At 36.1% G+C, this 18824-nt stretch overlaps 1 protein-coding gene across 2 annotated transcripts in view; it reads right to left on the bottom strand.

The window, feature by feature from the left end:
- Nucleotides 1–706: 706 nt before the first annotated feature.
- NAF1 (nuclear assembly factor 1 ribonucleoprotein) overlaps nucleotides 707–18824 on the bottom strand; it is a 51071-nt gene continuing 32953 nt past the window's right edge. Inside the window, exons 4-9 of one of the 2 annotated variants that reach the window (XM_055587575.1) lie at nucleotides 17554–17636; nucleotides 13341–13501; nucleotides 10358–10409; nucleotides 9278–9380; nucleotides 1860–1964; nucleotides 707–1029 (exon numbers count right to left, since the gene is read on the bottom strand). In XM_055587575.1, the coding sequence (XP_055443550.1) occupies nucleotides 887–1029; nucleotides 1860–1964; nucleotides 9278–9380; nucleotides 10358–10409; nucleotides 13341–13501; nucleotides 17554–17636 (647 nt within the window). In that variant the 3' untranslated portion in view covers nucleotides 707–886. Of the gene's footprint in view, nucleotides 1030–1053; nucleotides 1965–9277; nucleotides 9381–10357; nucleotides 10410–13340; nucleotides 13502–17553; nucleotides 17637–18824 lie in introns of those variants that run through there. The other variant, XM_055587574.1, reaches the window with a different exon arrangement.

Here is an 18824-nt window from a genome sequence, read left to right as displayed (position 1 = left end):
TAACAGCTCACTAACTTGTTGCAACTGAATGGCAACATCTCACTCTTTCCGTTTTGGAGTTTCCTCAGTGCTTTTAGATATAGCCTCACGTAACTCTTAAAATACTTCATCAACCAAAAGAAGACTGTGTCTTACTATTCTGTAAGACTGTGCTGTGATCTATAAAGGCAACTCCTAAACAGAAGCTGCAATAAATATCATTTCAAAAAAGAAACATGAAATACAACACATGTTTAAGCCAGTGTTACCACCAAAGCAAGAACCTCTCATCTCAAGACCCAAGAACCCTGAATAGAGTCTCCTCAGCCCTTGGGGGTGGTGGGGGGAGGGGGAAGAAAATGGGGACCTGCAACTAGAATCCACATGCTTGTGATAAATTACCAGGTTACCCTAACCAGCAAACAAGTATTATTTTCTAAGACTGCCAAGGAATGAAAGATTGGAAAACACCAATTTAATATAAAGTACAGGTCTGAAGATCAGAATTCAGTTTATCTTCTTGCTGCCTCACTGGCAACCTTAGTGACTTGACTTCTCTGGAGTCCTTAGGCCGCTCCAAGGTTATTAAATTAAGACTACTCTAGGCTACTTCTAAAGCCTCTTCTATCTCTAAAATTCTAAGATTTCCTTACACTTATGTTTCATGAGTACACAATCATGTAAAATAACATTCACTGGTTATTTAATTAAAAGTCTACATTCAGTCTGTCATTTAATAGATTTTTTTTTATTAAGCACTTAATCTGTGCTAGGCATCCAAGAATCTGGGAAATCCATATGGACACACAAGTCTCCTTGCTGTTGGTAAATGCACATTACTGTGAATGAATAATGCATTTTACTGTGAATACTCTTTGTGTCTCTTTAAGCAGTTAAACAGTAAAGTTTACTGGATCATGCCTGAATAATGGAAATCTGCACAGATAATGGAAAGCCTGTCAATGCAAAATAAATAAATATTAACTTTAATTATACACATGACTTCTGCCAAGACATAATAACGCTTTTCTTCTCTGTACTTTTCACCTGCTTTAAAAAAAAAAAAAAAAAAAAAAAAGGTACATTTTAATTTATTGGTAAACTGCATTTACAACCAGAGTCAATTTTTAAAATATATTTATAAAAATAGTTTATTTTAAAGGCTCTCAATAGGACTTAACATTTTATTTTCAGATACACCAAGAAGATAATCAGTATGGTCAATATATTTTAATCCATGATGAAAGGTGCCCCAGATTATTAAATTGAGGCATACTATTTAATTAGGCAAGATTCAAAGAATTAATTAAATATTACATAATTGGATTCCCCACCACAAGTTTAACATTAAATTTTCATAAAGGTTACAATACATATCAACCTAAAACTGAAGGAACTATTTTTTAATTTACAATGCTTTAAAAATCTAGCTCTATAATCTCTTTTTAAAAAATGCTTCCACATATATATGCATGTGTGTACATAAAAGTCCACATTTCTCAGGAATGTATCAGATCAGATCAGATCAACCTAATAGTAAGGTCCAAAATGAGCAGAATTACTATCTCCAGAAGAGGAGGGCAGAGGCAGGGGTGGGGGGGGCGGAGGTGGGGCTAGGGAATAGGGCAGGGGGATTATCGGGTGAGGGGCCACAGCAGGGGCAGCCCAGCCCATGTTTGCAGAGGCAGGAGGTGGGGGTGGGGGGGGAGGGAGGGAGAAGTTATGTATGTCAAACCCTGGAGGAGGGAAGGGATACTGTGGCATCATGGGGCTATCCTGTCTCTGTGGCACAAATCCTGAAGGGTCCTGAGGGACCATGTGTTCTGCATTATAAAACTGTGGAGGTGGGGGCCTGCCAGGGCAAGATTGAGGATATCTACCCTGGGAAAATCCTCTTGTGAATTCTCTGTTATGATATCCTTTGGAATGCTCTGAAGCAGAGCTATGAACATTCCAATTGTGATGTACTTCTGCAAAATCTTCACCTTTGAAGGAAAGAGCATAAAGACAAAATTAAAATTAATTTTCATACATCAAAATACAGTGTTTAAAATTTCAAGAATGCCTTAACTTCCAGTATATATTACAGTAGTTATAATTTTGTAAGGCTTAAAATGATCTTTAAATGAATCCTAAAGGTCAGAGGATCAGGAGAGGGAAAGTTTATCAAGACAAAACTTTGAGACAAGAACCACTGGATTTCAGCCAAACACCACAGAGAAAACTGGACACCACTTCCACTCACATGCTCAAAGGTGGTCGAAGAGGCTGAGCAGGGAGCCAGTCAGCACGTCCCCTCAATGACAATGCAGATCACATGGGGAACATAGACTTTTGTCTCTACCGGCAATAGCCCCCTAAAAGCCTTCCTCCACTTCCTGCACTTGAGGTGGAGTCAGAGAAAACCCAGGAGAGTCAGGACATTCATCACTGCCCAGCGTAACAAGGCCAGTCCCAATAGTGTCAGGAGCAGTAATGAGGCACTCCTACATTCAGCAGACACAAGAGGAGGCCGGCCTGTGCCCAGCAGTAATGAGACAGCCCCAGGCTCAGATGTCAACTGAAGCTAAAATGAAAAGCCCAACTCTTATACTCACCAGGACGTAAACAGTAATAATGCAACCTCCTTCCTTTCCCCAAAAGAACAAAACAACGTATTAGGTTGGTGGCAAAGGTGACTGTGGTTTTGCATTGTTGAACTTTTGCCATTTCACATTGGAATACATTCTTAAATAAATGTGGTTATGTTATACATCATTAAATGCATATTTCTCACTTTATGTTTTTTCCCTAATGACTTATTATTTGCTGTTTATTTTATATTTATTTTAGACTGGAGAAATGATGTTAGACAAAAAGCAAATACGAGCAATTTTATTATTCGAGATCAAAATGGGTCATAAACTAGTGGAGACAACTCACAAAATCAGCAATGCATTTGACCCAGCAACTACTAATGGACAGTGCAGTGGTGGTTCAAGGAGTTTTGCAAAGGAGGCTTGAAGATGAAGAGTGCAGTGGCTGGGTATTGGAAGCTGACAATGACCGAGGATCATCAAAGCTGATCCTCTTAACAACTGTATAAGAAGTTGCCAAAGAACTCAGTATCAACCATTCTATGGTCATTTGCCATTTGAAGCAAATTGGAAAGATGAAAAAGCTCAGTAAGTTGCTGCCTCACGAGTTGACTGAAAAAAAAAATTGTTTTGAAGTATTATCTTCTTTAATTCTATGCAACAACAACAAACCATTTCTCAGTCAGATTGTGACATGCAATGAAAAGTGGATTTTACACAACAGCTGGCAATGATCAGCTCAGTGGCTGGACCAAGAAGCTCCAAAGCACTTCCCAAAGCCAAATCTGCACCAAAAAAAGGTCATGGTCACTGTTTGGTGGTCAGCTGTTCGTCTGATCCACTACAACTTTCTGAATCTCAGAGAAACCATTACATCTGAGAAGTATGCTCAACAAATCGAACTGATGCACTGAAAACCACAACACTAGCAGCCAGCACTGGTCAACAGAAATGGCTCAATTTTTATCCACGACAATGCGCAACCACACGCCACACAACCAATGCTTCAAAAGTTGAATGAATTGGGCTATGAAGTTTTGCCTCATCTACCATATTCACAAAACCTCTCGCCAACTGAGGACCACTTCTTCAAGTAGCTTGACAACTTTTTGCACAGAAAATGCTTCCACAGCACAAGGCAGAAAATGCTTTCCAAGAGTTTGTTGAATCCCAAAGGACAGATTTTTATGTTACAGGAATAAACAAACTTGTTTCTTCTAGTTGGGAAAATGTGTTCATTGTAACGGTTGCAATTTTGACTAATAAAGTTGTGTTAGAGCCCAGTTATAATGATTTAAAATTCACGGTCATAGATTGCACTCTAGCTGTAAAACAACAACAGTAGATTGTGATAATTAAAGACCTAAACCAACCACTGAAAAAGCTATACTCATACAATCAACACTGCAGATAAATGCAAACAGAATTCTAAAACAATTTATAACCACAGGAAGGCAGAAGAAAGACAACAGAGAAATAAAAATTAGAATACAGAAAAGGGCAGATTTAAGCCCAAACATATCAATAATTACATTAAATATAAATGGTCTAAATATACCAATCAAAACACAGTAGCTGGCAGAGTGGATTAGAAAACAACTATAGTCTGTAAAAAGCTTATTTCAAGTGATAGTCACGTTGAATCTAAGAGAATGGAACAAGCTACAATATGCAATATAACTAATTATATTAATATCAGATAAAACAGGCTTCAGAATAGGGACATTTTATGATATAAGGGTCACCTACCAAGAAGATTTAGCCATCTTAAATGTGTATGCACCAACCACATGCTCTCTCTCAACAACTGACGAGATAACTAGATGGAAAATCATTAAGGATAGAGAAAATACTAAATAATACTCTTCTAAATTATCCATTGGTCCAAAAGACTGTGTCAAAAGGAATAAAAACAAAGAAACATTAATATAAATCACAATAAATAAAATGTATAAGTATCTGTGGAACAGATTCAAAGAGTAAAGTCTTTAATAACATAAACTCCCACTTTGCTGCTGCTAAGTCGCTTCAGTCGTGTCCGACTCTGTGCGACCCCATAGATGGCAGCCCACCAGGCTCCCCTGTGCCTAGTATTCTCAAGGCACAAACACTGGAGTGGGTTGCCATTTCCTTCTCCAATGCATAAGAGTAAAAAGTGAAAGTGAAGTCGCTCAGTCGTGTCTAACTCTCAGCGACCCCATGGACTGTAGCCCACCAGGCTCCTCCATCCATGGGATTTTCCAGGCAAGAGTACTGGAGTGGGGTGCCATCGTCTTCTCTGAACTCCCACCTTAAGAATCTATAAAAACCAAAACAAAATAAACTCAAAGCAAGCAGTAGAAAGTTAATGATAAAGAGTTAAAAGAATGCAAATGCTAATAGAAAAATAATAAATAAAAATCAATAACAAAGAATTGGCTCTGTGAAAGATCAATATAATTTGCTATCTTCTAAGCAAAACTGAAAAAATACAAGCCACAAATGATCAATATCAAAGACATCAAAATGAAGACAATCTTGCAAACCAACTCTACATACATAATTTGACAAATTAGATAAAATGGACCAAGTCCTTGAAAAATAAAAGCTACTATAACCTATCCAACATGGAAAAGTAAGTAAACTATTAAGTAAACTGAATTTGTAATTAAGTCTCCCCAAAAAGCTATCTCCAGTCTGAAGTGGTTCACTGGAGATTTTTTTTTTACCAAATATAAAAAATTAACAGCAAGTCTACATAATGTTTTCAAGTATACCAAAAACAGAAAATCTCAATTCATTTTTATGAAACTACTCTGCTGACAACAAAACCAGTTAAAAATAGTCTGAAAGAAAACTAGACCAATACCTCTCATGAATATAAACATAAAAATCTTTATCAAAATATAAGCAAAATTCAGCACTATTTACAAAGAATTACACACCATGGCTAACTGGTTTATTTCAGTGATGCTCATTCAATATTCTAAAACCAATGTAATCTACTTTATTAACAAGTTAATGAAGGAGTCATGTGATATTATCAATCAATGCAGAAAAATAATTGTCAAAATTATTATTCGTGATTTCTGAAAAAATGTTTAGGACCAAAGACTAAACAGAAACTTCCTCAACTTGATAAAGAACACCTACAGTAACCCTATACCTAATATTATACTTAATGGTAAAATACTAAATGTTTCCTTCTATGATCAGGAATAAAACATATGTACTGAATATAGTGCCAGACATTACAGCCAGTTCAGAAATGAAAGAGAGCTAAAAAAGCATACGGATTGGGAAGGAAAAGACAAACACTATTTCTACTTGCCACTGACATAACTGTCTACATTGAAATCTCAGGAGAAAAATTCCTGGAACTAATGAGTTTAGCAAAGTCACAAGACACAAGCTAAACATACAAACAATAATTATTTCTGTATTCTAGAAATGAACACATGAACACAAATTAAAAATGCAATAGCAGTTACAATGATTTCCCCCAAATTGAAATACTCAGGTGTATATCTAACAAAAGATGTACAGAACTTACATTCTGTAAACTACATAATGCTGGTGAAAGAAATTTTTAAAAAATCTAAATTAATGGAGATGTACACCATGTTTGTGGAACGGAAGACTCAATCCAGTTAAGACATCAATTCTCCCCAAACCAATACACAGGTTCAATCCAATTTCTATCAAAATTCAAGCAAGACTTTCTGTCAATATAGGGAAGTTTATTTCAAAAGTCATATGGAAAGGCAAAGGGATTAAAATGGCTAAAAATAATTATGAAAATTTTTAGGAAATAAAAAAGAGAAAATCTTTGGAATGTAAGTCTAGGAAAGGAATTCTCAGACTCCATCAAAGAAAAGTAGATAAATTGGGCTTCATCAAAACAAAAAATTTCATTCTGCAAAGCTCCTTTATAATGATGAAAACTCAAGCTAAAGAAGTATTAGCAATTAAATATAAACTCTCATAACTCAAGAGTAAAGCAGAAATACAATTAGAAAATGGGCACAATATGAACAAAAAAGCATTGAAGGGATATAGATAGCAAATGAGCACATGGAAAGCTGGTCAGTATCACTAGCTATTAGGAAAATCCAAATTAAAATCACAACTACGTATCATTACATACTCATTAGAATGGCTAAAATAAAAAATGATGACAATGACAAATGCTTGTGAGAATGCAGACAAACTGGGAAACTCATACACTAGGGACAAGAATGTAAAGTGGTTAAAGCCACATGAACAACAATATGAAAGACTCTCAAGAAACTAAACATGGAACTACAGTGGGCCCTTAAATAACACAGGTTTGAACTACATAGGTCCACTTTTAAGCAGATTTTTCTCAATAAAAACATACTATACAGTCCATGATTGGCTGAATCCACGGATGTATAACCATGGGTACAGAGGGCCAACTTTAAGTCATACAGATTTTCAACTGCATGGAAGGGAGGGGGATGTCAGTGCCCCTTACCCCAAAGTTGTTCACTTGTCAACTATATTATATAACCCAACTGTACTCTTGGGCATTTATCCCAGAGAAATGTGAACATTTGTGTTCACATAAAAATCTGTGCACAAATGTATAAAGTAGCTTTATTCATAAAACCCAAAACTGTAAACACCACAAATGCCCTTAAATGGATGAATGGTTAAACCACCTGCGGTATACTCATACCACAGAACACCACCCTGGAATGAAAACAAACTTATTATACATACAACAATCTAGATGATTTCCAGAAAAATATGCTCAGTAACAAAACCCAACTGATAATTTATATGAACCATTCTTGACAGGACAAAATATATCACAGAAATGGCACACAGATGAGTGGCTGTCGGGAGTTGAGGAAACGGAAGAAGAAAGGAAGTGGGTGTGGATATAACAAGGCAACATGAGGACCTTCTTCTGTGACTGCACTGGTGTTAAAAGCTAACAAAACACCTTGATTTTAGCTTAAGCACCATATCATTTAATTCTAAAAATGGAAGCAAACAGGTTTCTTGGAATAAAAAAAAAAAAAGGACTGATAAGCACAAATGATTCTTTTATTTTTTATCCCAAGGAGCCATTTTTTACACCCCCAAGCTTGAAAACTACCCGAGTGTCCCTTGTGCCTCTCCTACCACACCCCACCCCATGCTGTGCGATGCCTCCAATGCTGGCAGATGCCAGAAAGTACAAGAAAACCCCTAGATAGCTCCCTCAGTTTTCTTACTGAGCAATTTATACAGATGTAAATGAAGATTAAAAATACTATATACTACACTTAGGAGTGCCAAAGAATGCTCAAACTACCACAGAACTGCACTCATTTCACACGCTAGCAAAATAATGCTCAAAATTCTCCAAGCCAGGGTTCAACAGTACGTGAACCATGAACTTCCAGATGTTGAAGCTGGATTTAGAAAAGACAGAGGAAACAGAGATCAAATGGCCAACATTCAGTGGATCATCGAAAAAGCAAGAGAGTTCCAGAAAAATATCTACTTCTGCTTTATTGACTATGCCAAAGCCTTTGACTGTGTGGATCACAACAAACTGTGGAAAATTCTTTAAGAGATGGGAATACCAGACCACCTGACCTGTCAAGAAACAACAGGTAAAACTGGACATGGAACAACAGACTGGTTCCAAATAGGGAAAGGCATACATCAAGGTTATATACTGTCACCATGCTTATTTAACTTATATGCAAAGTACATCATGAAAAACGCTGGACTGGATGAAGCACAAGCTGTAATCAAGATTGCCAGGAGAAATATCAATAAACTCAGACATGCAGATGACACCACCCTTATGGCAGAAAGAAAAGAACTAAAGAGCCTCTTGATGAAAGTGAAAGAGGAGAGTGAAAAAGTTGGCTTAAAGTCCAACATTCAGAAAACTAAGATCATGGCATCTGGTCCCATCACTTCATGGCAAATAGATGGGAAAACAGTGGAAACAGTGACACTTTGATTTTTGGGGCTCCAAAATCACCGCATATGGTGACTGCAGCCATGAAGTTAAAAGATGCTTGCTCCTTGGAAGAAAAGCTATGACCAACCTAGACAGCATATTAAAAAGCAGAGACATCCCTTTGCCAACAAAGGTCTGTCTAGTCAAGGCTATGGTTTTTCCAGTAGTCACATATGGATGTGAGAGTTGGACTATAAAGAAAGGTGAGCACCGAAGAATTGATGCTTTTGAGCTGTGGTGTTGGAGAAGACTCTTGAGAGTCCCTTGGACTGCAAGGAGATCCAACCTAAAGGAGATCAGTCCTGAATATTCATTGGAAAGACTGAAGCTAGAGCTGAAACTCCCAATACTTTGGCCATCTGATGTGAAAAACTGACTCACTGGAAAAGACCCTAAGGCTGGGAAAGATTGAAGGCAAGAGGAGAAGGGGATGACAGAGGATGAGATGGTTGGATGGCATCACCAACTCAATGGAGAACAGTGTGAGTAAACTCGGAGTTGGTGATGGACAGGGAAGCCCAGTGTGCTGCAGTCCATGGGGTTGCTAATTTGTGATTTGTGATTTTGCTTCAGACACGATTGAGTGACTAGACTGAACTGAACGCTGAGGAGGGCATGGCAACCCACTCTAGTATTCTTTCCTGGAGAATCCTATGTACAGAGGAGCCTAACAGATTCCAGGCCCTGGGGTCGCAAAAGTCGGACACAACAGAAGAGACTTAACACGTATGCACATTTTCTACATTTAACTCACCAGGTTCATTAAATTCAGATCTGAATTTTTTCCGACCTTGAATCTGAGATTTTTTCCTCTGTTTGGCTTCTTTTTCCTTTTCATCATCACTGAAATCCAAGGCCTTACACGAAAAAATAGATTTATGTCATATGCATTTACCAATCCAGTGGTACATTATCAGAGGTAAAGAGAATAAAGCACTTATTTAAGTGACCCTGAAAGTTAATACATGTACACATGACACAAATCAGAAGGCATAATGCCGTGGCAATGTGAATGCTAAAATAGGACTGCTTCTGATTACGTAATCCTCTAAGTGGGCATCCACTGACTCACACAGCGTCAGCAAAATCACAAATTAACACAGATCATAAACCTTTAGCACTGCTTGAGAATCTACAATGACCAGAGTTAAATCTATAAATATCAAGAATTTACAAAACTGAGAAACTTCATCAGAACTATGAGCGCATTAAAAAACTCTTATAATTGTATTTTTGTTTTATAAAATAAAAATGCAAAAGTATAAATTCATGCTATTTTTAAGAATGTATATACTCATTGCTGTAATTTTCATGTTTTAATAAAGACCATATATATCAAGCTACTTTGAAATGTAAAATATTATTGCTGACAAAAAAAAGAACACTCTTTTTAGGAAGGTGAGTATACTGTAAAAAATGGAGAAGTAGGTAGACTGTAATTATTTTCTACCTCCAAAAGAAAAGTAGCTTATTAAAAGTATCATCAAGAAACATCTTCACGTCCCATGTGGTGAATATACTAAACTAAAAAAAAATATTTTAAATGATAATTTTGCCTTTACCAGGTATCAACAAAATTGATAAAAACAGGACACTATAAGGAAAATGATAATCTGATAATAATTAAAATGTGATTGAAAATATTTTTTTCTGAAATGACCACAATCTAATTGTGAGGTATAAAAGGCATCGGAGGGAGGGGAGAGCACGAGGGCTGGCAGAAGGCAGTGTGACTAGTGAGCAGTTTCGAGGACATCCTTCAGGTCAGGAATGAGGGATGTATAAGACTGAGTCCTGTCTTCCTTTCTCAAATACTGTGTGAAAAGACACTTACCTCTGGTGGTGGTTCTTGATCATTCTTCCATGATGCATCTGATCCCCTATCCCTAGGGGAACAAACAAAGGTCAAAGGGTCAAAGTACTTATTAAGATTCTGTTAAGTGCTTATAACCTAATAGCATGGAAAATAAAAAAGCAAAAGACCTAAGCTCAATCTTAATTTGCAATATATAAGACAATAAGAGAAAAGAATAAAGGTTCATTTCTCTGTTCTTTATTTAAGAAGATGTGGGAAGAGCACACATATATATTAGGAGTGGAGAATCAGAATGAGAAGTCGACACCATGCTGTGCAGGGCAAAGTGGTTCTGCAATTCTTCAGCAGCTCCAGGTGCTCTGACTCTGACTGATACTCTCGTGATACCTGAGCTCAGCTCATAAATCTCCTTCAGTAAATACCTATCCAAGACCACCATCAGATGTTCAGGTGCCAAGGACACAAAAAGGGAATACGAGGTATTTCCTTATGTAAGACTTTACAGGTTCAACAACAGAGATCACAACATGAAATGCTTCTTCCTCGATTCACCTGAGAATTATCAGTGATCCTCCATGAGTAAGCAAGGCCTGTTCCAAGAGTGACTCTCAGAGCAGAGGGCGAGACAAAGGCATCTAGAGTTTGGGGAGGAGGAGCTGTGAAGATCCGATAGGACACTAATTATTCTTAGTGAAAAGTTTTATACTCTATGACCAACAAAAGCATGTAGATCTATTATAATTTCTGACAGCTCATTTTTAATTGTATTTGTTTGATCCTGATTTCACAGTTTGACAGTATTTGTTATTCAATTACATTAAAATATTACAAAGTATTAGGAGTAGATGTTGTCCTCACTGCTTGACACCAAATCTCAAAAATAAATGAAACTCCCAGGAATTAATTAATCCATTAATCCATTAAAATCAATTTACAGATGTCAGTGAGCTCGCACAACATGAAATCTTTTTTTCTGAGTCTACTCTACTATTTTAATTTGGAATTCTGTTCTTATACATAAAGCCTTATCAAAGACTTTTTCCATTTTTAATTATTATCTTCTACCCATGCATTTATCATAGCTCCGGGGCTCCTTTTTGCATGGATACCATCTCACGGCCTGAAGTGACCTAAGAATGAAATCTTCTAAAGGCAGAAATGGGAAAAGTTCCCCAACTGGGGCATTACCACAGAAAATCAAAAACTACTAAACAAAAGAACAAGCAAGATTTCCAACAGCACCTTTAACAAGAGTAAGTTCATGGGAAGCTAAGATTAAAATAACCCAATTAAAGGCAGGTAAGCTGGAGATAAGTTCAACTTCTCCACCTCAAAGAAAAGGAGTTCCCTTGACCAACAGAAAAAATGCAGTCTAGAACAGAATGGACTTCATCAGGCGGGGCTTCTGCAGAGTGGGCTCAATTTCCAGATTCTTTAGTTTCTTATTCTTTCTTTGCAAAAAAAGACAAAAAATCTTGTCCTTGCAAATCAGAACAAAGACTGCTTCTAAATCTGTCTAAAAACACCTTCAGAAAAATCTCTTCATCCTATCTATTTTAAGCTAAAATATTTTACCCCTTAAAAGCTAATATATGGAATATCCAAAGCAACAACTTAATATTCAAACAGAACAAAACGCTATTTATTTAAGGCATGGTTTTAAAGCATATTAAAATTTTTATAACTTTGCTATATTTAATTCACCTTTCATGTTAATGGTTATTTAGAAAAATTAACCTTACATAGCCTGAAGAACAACTTAAGTTCCTATAGGTACTTCTGTGTTTTTTTAAACATGAGTTTAACAAATTATCAGGAACAAAATATTCATCTCATTTCAGAGATTTCCAAATATTAAAACTCAGACTGGATTTAGTATGTAAGTGGTAAAGAGGCATTCTCCCAGATGGGACTGGTATCATGGTTTGACAAGCACCAAAGTCACTACTCACGATATCTTCTGCAAAAACAACACTCCTAATGCTTCACCTGTATTTCAAGTTTCCAACTGAAACACAGTTAGATTTCAAAGGGACTTTTGTGTCAAACTGAATACAAAATCTTTTCAGATTTAAGATCTCTTCCCCAATCCTTTGCCGTATTTTTCTCCACTCCTAAATGGGCAACGTTTGTTTTTTTTTTTATCTTTTTTTTTATCTTTATATTTTTTATTTTATTTTTAAACTTTACAATATTGTATTAGTTTTGCCAAATATTGAAATGAATCTGCCACAGGTATACATGCGTGGTTCATATTTATTACATCCTTCCAAAGCATTCAATTTATATTTACAGAAAAAGTTATTCTACTTTAATTCACATGCCACTGGTTTGTGCAAAAATTAATTATGTAATTATAATAACAAATCTGATAAAAATAGCTCTACAGCTAACATCTGGCAACAAATTTATACAGACAAATATATAGCTCATCAGTGGAAACAAGAAATATCACCAGATACATACCACAGGATATCATACAGCACATTTACAGACAGAATGGAGATTGCTGGTTTGCTGGTTAAGTCAACTCTGTTAATTGCAGCTTGATACACAACACACAAATATGTTCTTCTATAAATGCACAATTTATAAGCAACTTAAAATTTACTCATTTTTCTTTTTTCTTTTTAAGAATTATAAAGTTGCATTAAATAATGAAGCTTATGGATGCAATCCAAAGAAATCTTTCTTTACGATGGAAAAGTTGTAGCACATATATGCACAAAAGTATATAATGGAAAAGATAATGAATTAAAATTCAGAAAATGTATATGGCTCTTACCAGTTGATCATGTCATTTTGGTCAAAAAAATACAAATGATCTCTACCTTGTAAAACCTGATAACAACTGTAGCTTTCAGAGATGTTACCAGGAAGACAAATGAGCTCTTGGGAACACAGATATCAGCATAACTGCAAGAAACTACATCACTAAGAATTACTCCTAAAACACAAACACCAGATAAGCAAAGAAGTAACATGCCAATAAAGTACTTACTGTTTAAGCTTCTCTGTGAATATATACTGGGTGAAGTCTTTCATTGATGGAGCAAAATACATAGTGTCCTTTATTTTAATACCTTTATTTTCAATATGCTCTGAAGAATTAAACCGTAATACATAAAATGGATGTGCAACAGGTCCAAATATCTCAAATATCTATAAAAGAGAAGAAACATAAAGTTCTCCTTCGACAGTAAAGTAAGGACTTCAAAAGTTCATACTATTGGGACTTCCCTGGCAGTGCAGTGGTTAAGCCTTCACTTTCCAATGCAGAGGGTGCAGGTTGAATCCCTGCTTGGGAAATTAAGATCCCACAAGCCTCTTGACCAAAAAACCAAAACATAAAACAGAAACAATACTGCATGTGTGTGATTTTTCAGATTCCAGTCATCTATCAATGGACATGTACATGGCTTCCACATGTTGGCCACTGGAAATAGTGCTGCTATGAACTCTGGCATACATGTACCTTTCCAAATTATAGTTTTCTCTGGATATACACTCAGAAATAAGACTGCCGGATCATACACTAACTCTACAGATTTTTAAGGAACCTCCATACCACCGTCCATAGTGGCTGCACCAATTTACATTCCCACCAACAGTGAAAGAGAGTTCCTTTTACTCCACACCCTCACCAGGGTTTATTATCTACAGACTTTCTAGTGATGGCCATTCTGACTGGTATGAGGTAATACTTCACTATAGTTTTTTTGTTTTTTGTTTTTTTAATTGGAGGCTACTTATTTCACAATATTGTGGAGGTTTTTGCCATACAGTCACATGAATCAGCCACAGGTGTACATGCTTTCAGGCCCCATCCTGAACCCCTCTCCCATCTCCCTCCCCATCCCATCCTTCAGTGTCATCCCAGTGCACCAGCCCTGAGCACCCTGTCTCACGCATTGAACCTGGGCTGGCAATCTGTTTCACATATGATAATATTCATGTTTCAATGCTATTCTCTCAAATCATCCCACGCTCGCCTTCTCCCACAGAGTCCAAAAGTCTGTTCTTTACATCTGTATCTCTTTTGCTGTCTCGTATATAGGGTCATCATTACCATCTTTCTAAATCCCATATATATGCGTTAATATACTATATTGGCATCTTTCTTTCTGACTTACTTCACTCTGTATAATAGGCTCCAGTTTCATCCACCTCATTAAAACTGATTCAAATGCTTTCTTTTTAATTGCTGAGTAATATTCCATTGTGTATATGTTGACCTGAGTTTCTCCAATAATTAGAGATATTGAGTATCTTTTCATGTGCCTCTTAGCCATCTGTATGTCTTTAGAAAAATGTCTATTTAGGTCTTCTGCTCATTTTTGATTGGGTTGTTTGATATTGACTTGTATGAGCTATTTGTGTATTTTGGAAATTAATCCCATTGGTAGCATATATTGCAAATATTTTCTTCCAGTCTATACGCTTTTTGTTTTGTCTATGGTTTTCTTTAATGTGTAAAAGCTTTTAAGTTTAATCAGGTCCCTTTTGTTTATTTTTGTCTTTCGTTCCACGACTCTAGGAGACAGAGCTGAAAAAAACACTGCTGTGATTTATGTCAAAGAGGGTTCTGCCCATGTTTTCCTTTAAAAGTTTGATCATATCCTGTCTTGTATTTAGGTCTTCAATCCATTCTGACTTTACTTTAGCAACATGGTATTAGAGAATGTTCTAATTTCAATCTTTACATATAGCTGTCCAGATTTTCCACCTACTAAAGAGACTGTCTTTTCTTCATTGCCTATTCTTGCCTCTTTCATTGTAAATTAATTGATCATAAGTGCATGAGCTTATTTTCCGGCTTTCTATCCTGTTCCACTGATCTATTGCTCCCTTTTAAAGCCTAAAGTTTTAGTTTTTTTCATGTTAAATATATTTTTCATAATATATAATTTCTGTGGCTATTTAACACTCCTTTACAGATCTAGCAGAATTTAACCTATTTTATATTGTAGAATATTGAGACAAGCTCCCAATTTGTTCAGAAATGACGCCATAATGAACACCTTTATCTGTAAATCTCTGTACTTCAGAATTCCTGAAAACTAGTTCATAAGGGATGGAACTATCAAAGCCAAAAGTATGATTACTACTAAAACTCTTGATGCAAATTATTAAATAACATTCCAAATAATAATTTAAATCAACTGCATTAAAAGTACCTATTTTATTATATCCTCAGTTGCTGATTGACTGAAAAGTCCTCATTTGTTAAAAAGTAAAACAAAAAAACAATAAAAACAACAAACACTCGAACAAATATTCAAAACTAAAGGTAGAGACAATGATCAAGAAATCCAACTTATAGATGGCATAAGTTGTTAATGTTTTAAAAATTCCCTAATATAAGAATTCAACATTAAAAATGGAATTCATTCATTAATTATCAACAGGAACTAATCATTTCTAGGATTAAAGTGCAAAAGGCAGAATTTCAAATCTGAAGTTGCCCTCCTTTAAATCAGTGGGAAACAAGGAAGGAGATGGGACGGGGGCAAAAAAAAATCAGACCACCTGTGTTATAAATTGCATTTTGCTTCTTGTTAGCTATTGTGATTTCTGAATAAATGAGGATAATTCTATTTCCTTACAGTTTCAGTGAATTTAAAAAGATACAGAGGATATCTGACACTGTAGCTGATTATTACTGTTACTGAAAAGGAGAGGGAAAAGGAATAATGTCATAAATAAAAGGAATCATGGAAATAATCAGTTTTAATTCAGTCAGAAAAGCAGGAAGTACATTTCCCTAGCCTCTTCTCCCTGGTCTCCCCAAGAGGTACAGCAGCATCCCTGTGCTCAAGAGCTCCCCTCCCCAGCCATCTCCACTCACCTCCATTCCTCTCTCAACAGCTCCCCAGGCTAAGCCCCTAGACTCTCTCTAGCCCCTTACAAAGGTACTAGCAGTAAATAGGGTTTATTCTGTATTTCAGTCCTTCTTCCTCTGAACCAAAAGTACTGAGACCCATACTTGAAACAAAAGTATTAAGCCTAGGTATTTGAAAGGGAAAAGTCAACACCACCCTTCAGGTATTAAAGTCTTTCTTCTCTTCACAAACTTTTTCAAAAATTGCCAAAAAGCATTAGCTCTGGACTCCAATTAATTCTGTCACTGATTGCTTTGCAGTTGTAAGAGACTCATTTATTTTGGTAAATTAGTCGGTCAACCTAAAAAGTAGGCAATGCAGGGTGGCAGGGCCCTCATAAAAGCCAAATCCCTTTCTAATCTGTCAGAATGGAACAGCAGGAAAAGGCACAGAAAAGGGAAAATTATGTGAGTTGCTCTAATAATATAATTCAAAATAAATGCTTTTTTTCTGATTAAACACGAATTAATTCTATTTCTTAAAATAAAAAAGATGTCAACTGTCACTTATCTAGGAAAAAGTAAAGCCCAATAAGTTTTCTCCAGAGACAACATCTGGTTTCTCAATTGTCTGTTATCAACTCAATACTTATTTACTTAGCCCATATAATCCACAAAGGACTCTAACTATACACAGTGGAATATCCCGAAGTGAATAAAACTCTGCCCCTGCTGCCAGAAAGAGACTACTTGGTTGATATTTATATTCTTCATCTTGGAAGATTTTCTGTCCTCTGATGACCACTCAGAATTATATATCTGTTGGGTAAAATGCAGCCATCCATCATGCAGGGTTGTTCCCTGCATGTAAGGATGTTAAAAGGGACCTAATCTTATAACGGTACTAAAGTACATATTCACAATTCTCCAGAAAGTGCTTACAGTGACCCTTTACTGGTGTCACCTAAAACTTTTTCCACTTGAAAAGATTCCACTCTCAGCTTCCAAGTGAGGAAGTCAAAGTCTAAAAAGTTTCAAGAGCCACTATTCAAAGGGCCACAAAAAGCAAAAAGGTTTATGAACTATTATGCATTGGAAAGTCTCCTGCACCCAACTGAGTAACTGGAAGAACTGTGTCTTATTCAAAATACAGACCCACTGCCTGGCAAAGAACCTGACAAATGTCAGGAAAAAAATTCTATATAAAAACAACAACAAATTAAACCAATTTACAGACAGACACAAATTACTGAAGAAAATCAGGAATGTACTAAAATTTGAGAGCTCTAAATTGCTCACATACTTAACTAATAAACTTAAGATACTAAAGTCAGAAAATCCAATCAACAAAGAAACAGGGTAATTAGTAGGAATTGAGTATTGTTTTACAAACCTTTCCTGCTGCCTGTCGATCAGTTTTAAAAATTACAGTCTCCTCATTAACTGGAGGTACGTTAGTCATAGATTCAATTATTACTGAAAATGAAACAAAATAGATTATTTCAAGATTTAATCAGAAGATAATGCAGAATTCAAATCAGAATTTACGCTTTAATCTCCACATAATTTAAAATGAAATTTAAGGTGGGATAATATACCTTGGTAACCATTCCTCCTGGATAAACAAGTAGCATAAGGAAATATATTCTACATTATTTTCTTTTATATGAAAGCTAAAATTCTGGGAAAAAAGATTAAAGTACAAAATCTCACAGAAAGCTGGAATTACCCATTAGTCAAAAGTCAACAAAGTCAAGCTGTGTACATTTTCTCAAGCAATTTTTATCCAAAAAATAATAATCACATTTAGTCACATAACTCCTGTTTTAGAAGAAATTAGTCTTGTTTCTCACCCTAGAAATCCTTTTCTGAAAAGTACTGATTACATACCGATATATGAAAAAGTTAAAGACTTCACAAAAATATTTTCCTCTGAACAGATGAAGAAAGAATGATAAGAGTTCCCAGTAATGTGGCTCCCAGGTGCACTGGGAAGACCCTGAGGGATGGGATGGGGAGGGAGGCGGGAGGGAGATTCAGGACAGGGGACACATGTACACCCATGGCTGATTCATGTAGATGCATGGCAAAAACCACTACAGTATTGTAAAGTAATTACCCTCCAATTAAAATAAATAAATAAAAAGACAAAAAGCTTATCCCCCCAGTCTAGCACATTCTGTTCTTGTTAAGTGCCACAATGTCAAACTAAAAATATACAACAGCAAAACGAAAACAAACACACATATACATTCACACAGACACACATACACACTAGATTCTTAGAAAATTAAAGCTACAAACAAAAATACTCCATCACATCATACAGATAATGCCATTTCCACTTGGAATATGAAATACTAGTTGATTATTAAAATCCCTTCAGAAGATGGTGAAGGAATAGGATGGGGAGACCACTTTCTCCCCCACAAATTCATCAAAAGAACATTTAAACACCGAGTAAATTCCACAAAACAATTTCTGAATGCTGGCAGAGGACATCAGGCACCCAGAAAAGCAGCCCACTGTCTTCGAAAGGAGGTAGGAAAAAATATAAAAGACAAAAAAAGAGACAAAAGGGAGGGACGGAGCTCCGTCCCGGGAAGGGAGTCTTAAAAAGAGAGAGGTTTCCAAACACCAGGAAACACTCTCACTGCCGAGTCT

Source organism: Bubalus kerabau, chromosome 7, assembly GCF_029407905.1.
Source record: "Bubalus kerabau isolate K-KA32 ecotype Philippines breed swamp buffalo chromosome 7, PCC_UOA_SB_1v2, whole genome shotgun sequence".
Lineage (NCBI taxonomy): Eukaryota > Metazoa > Chordata > Mammalia > Artiodactyla > Bovidae > Bubalus > Bubalus kerabau.
Note: the sequence above shows the minus strand (reverse complement) of the source record. Positions and strands in the feature narration are given on the sequence as shown.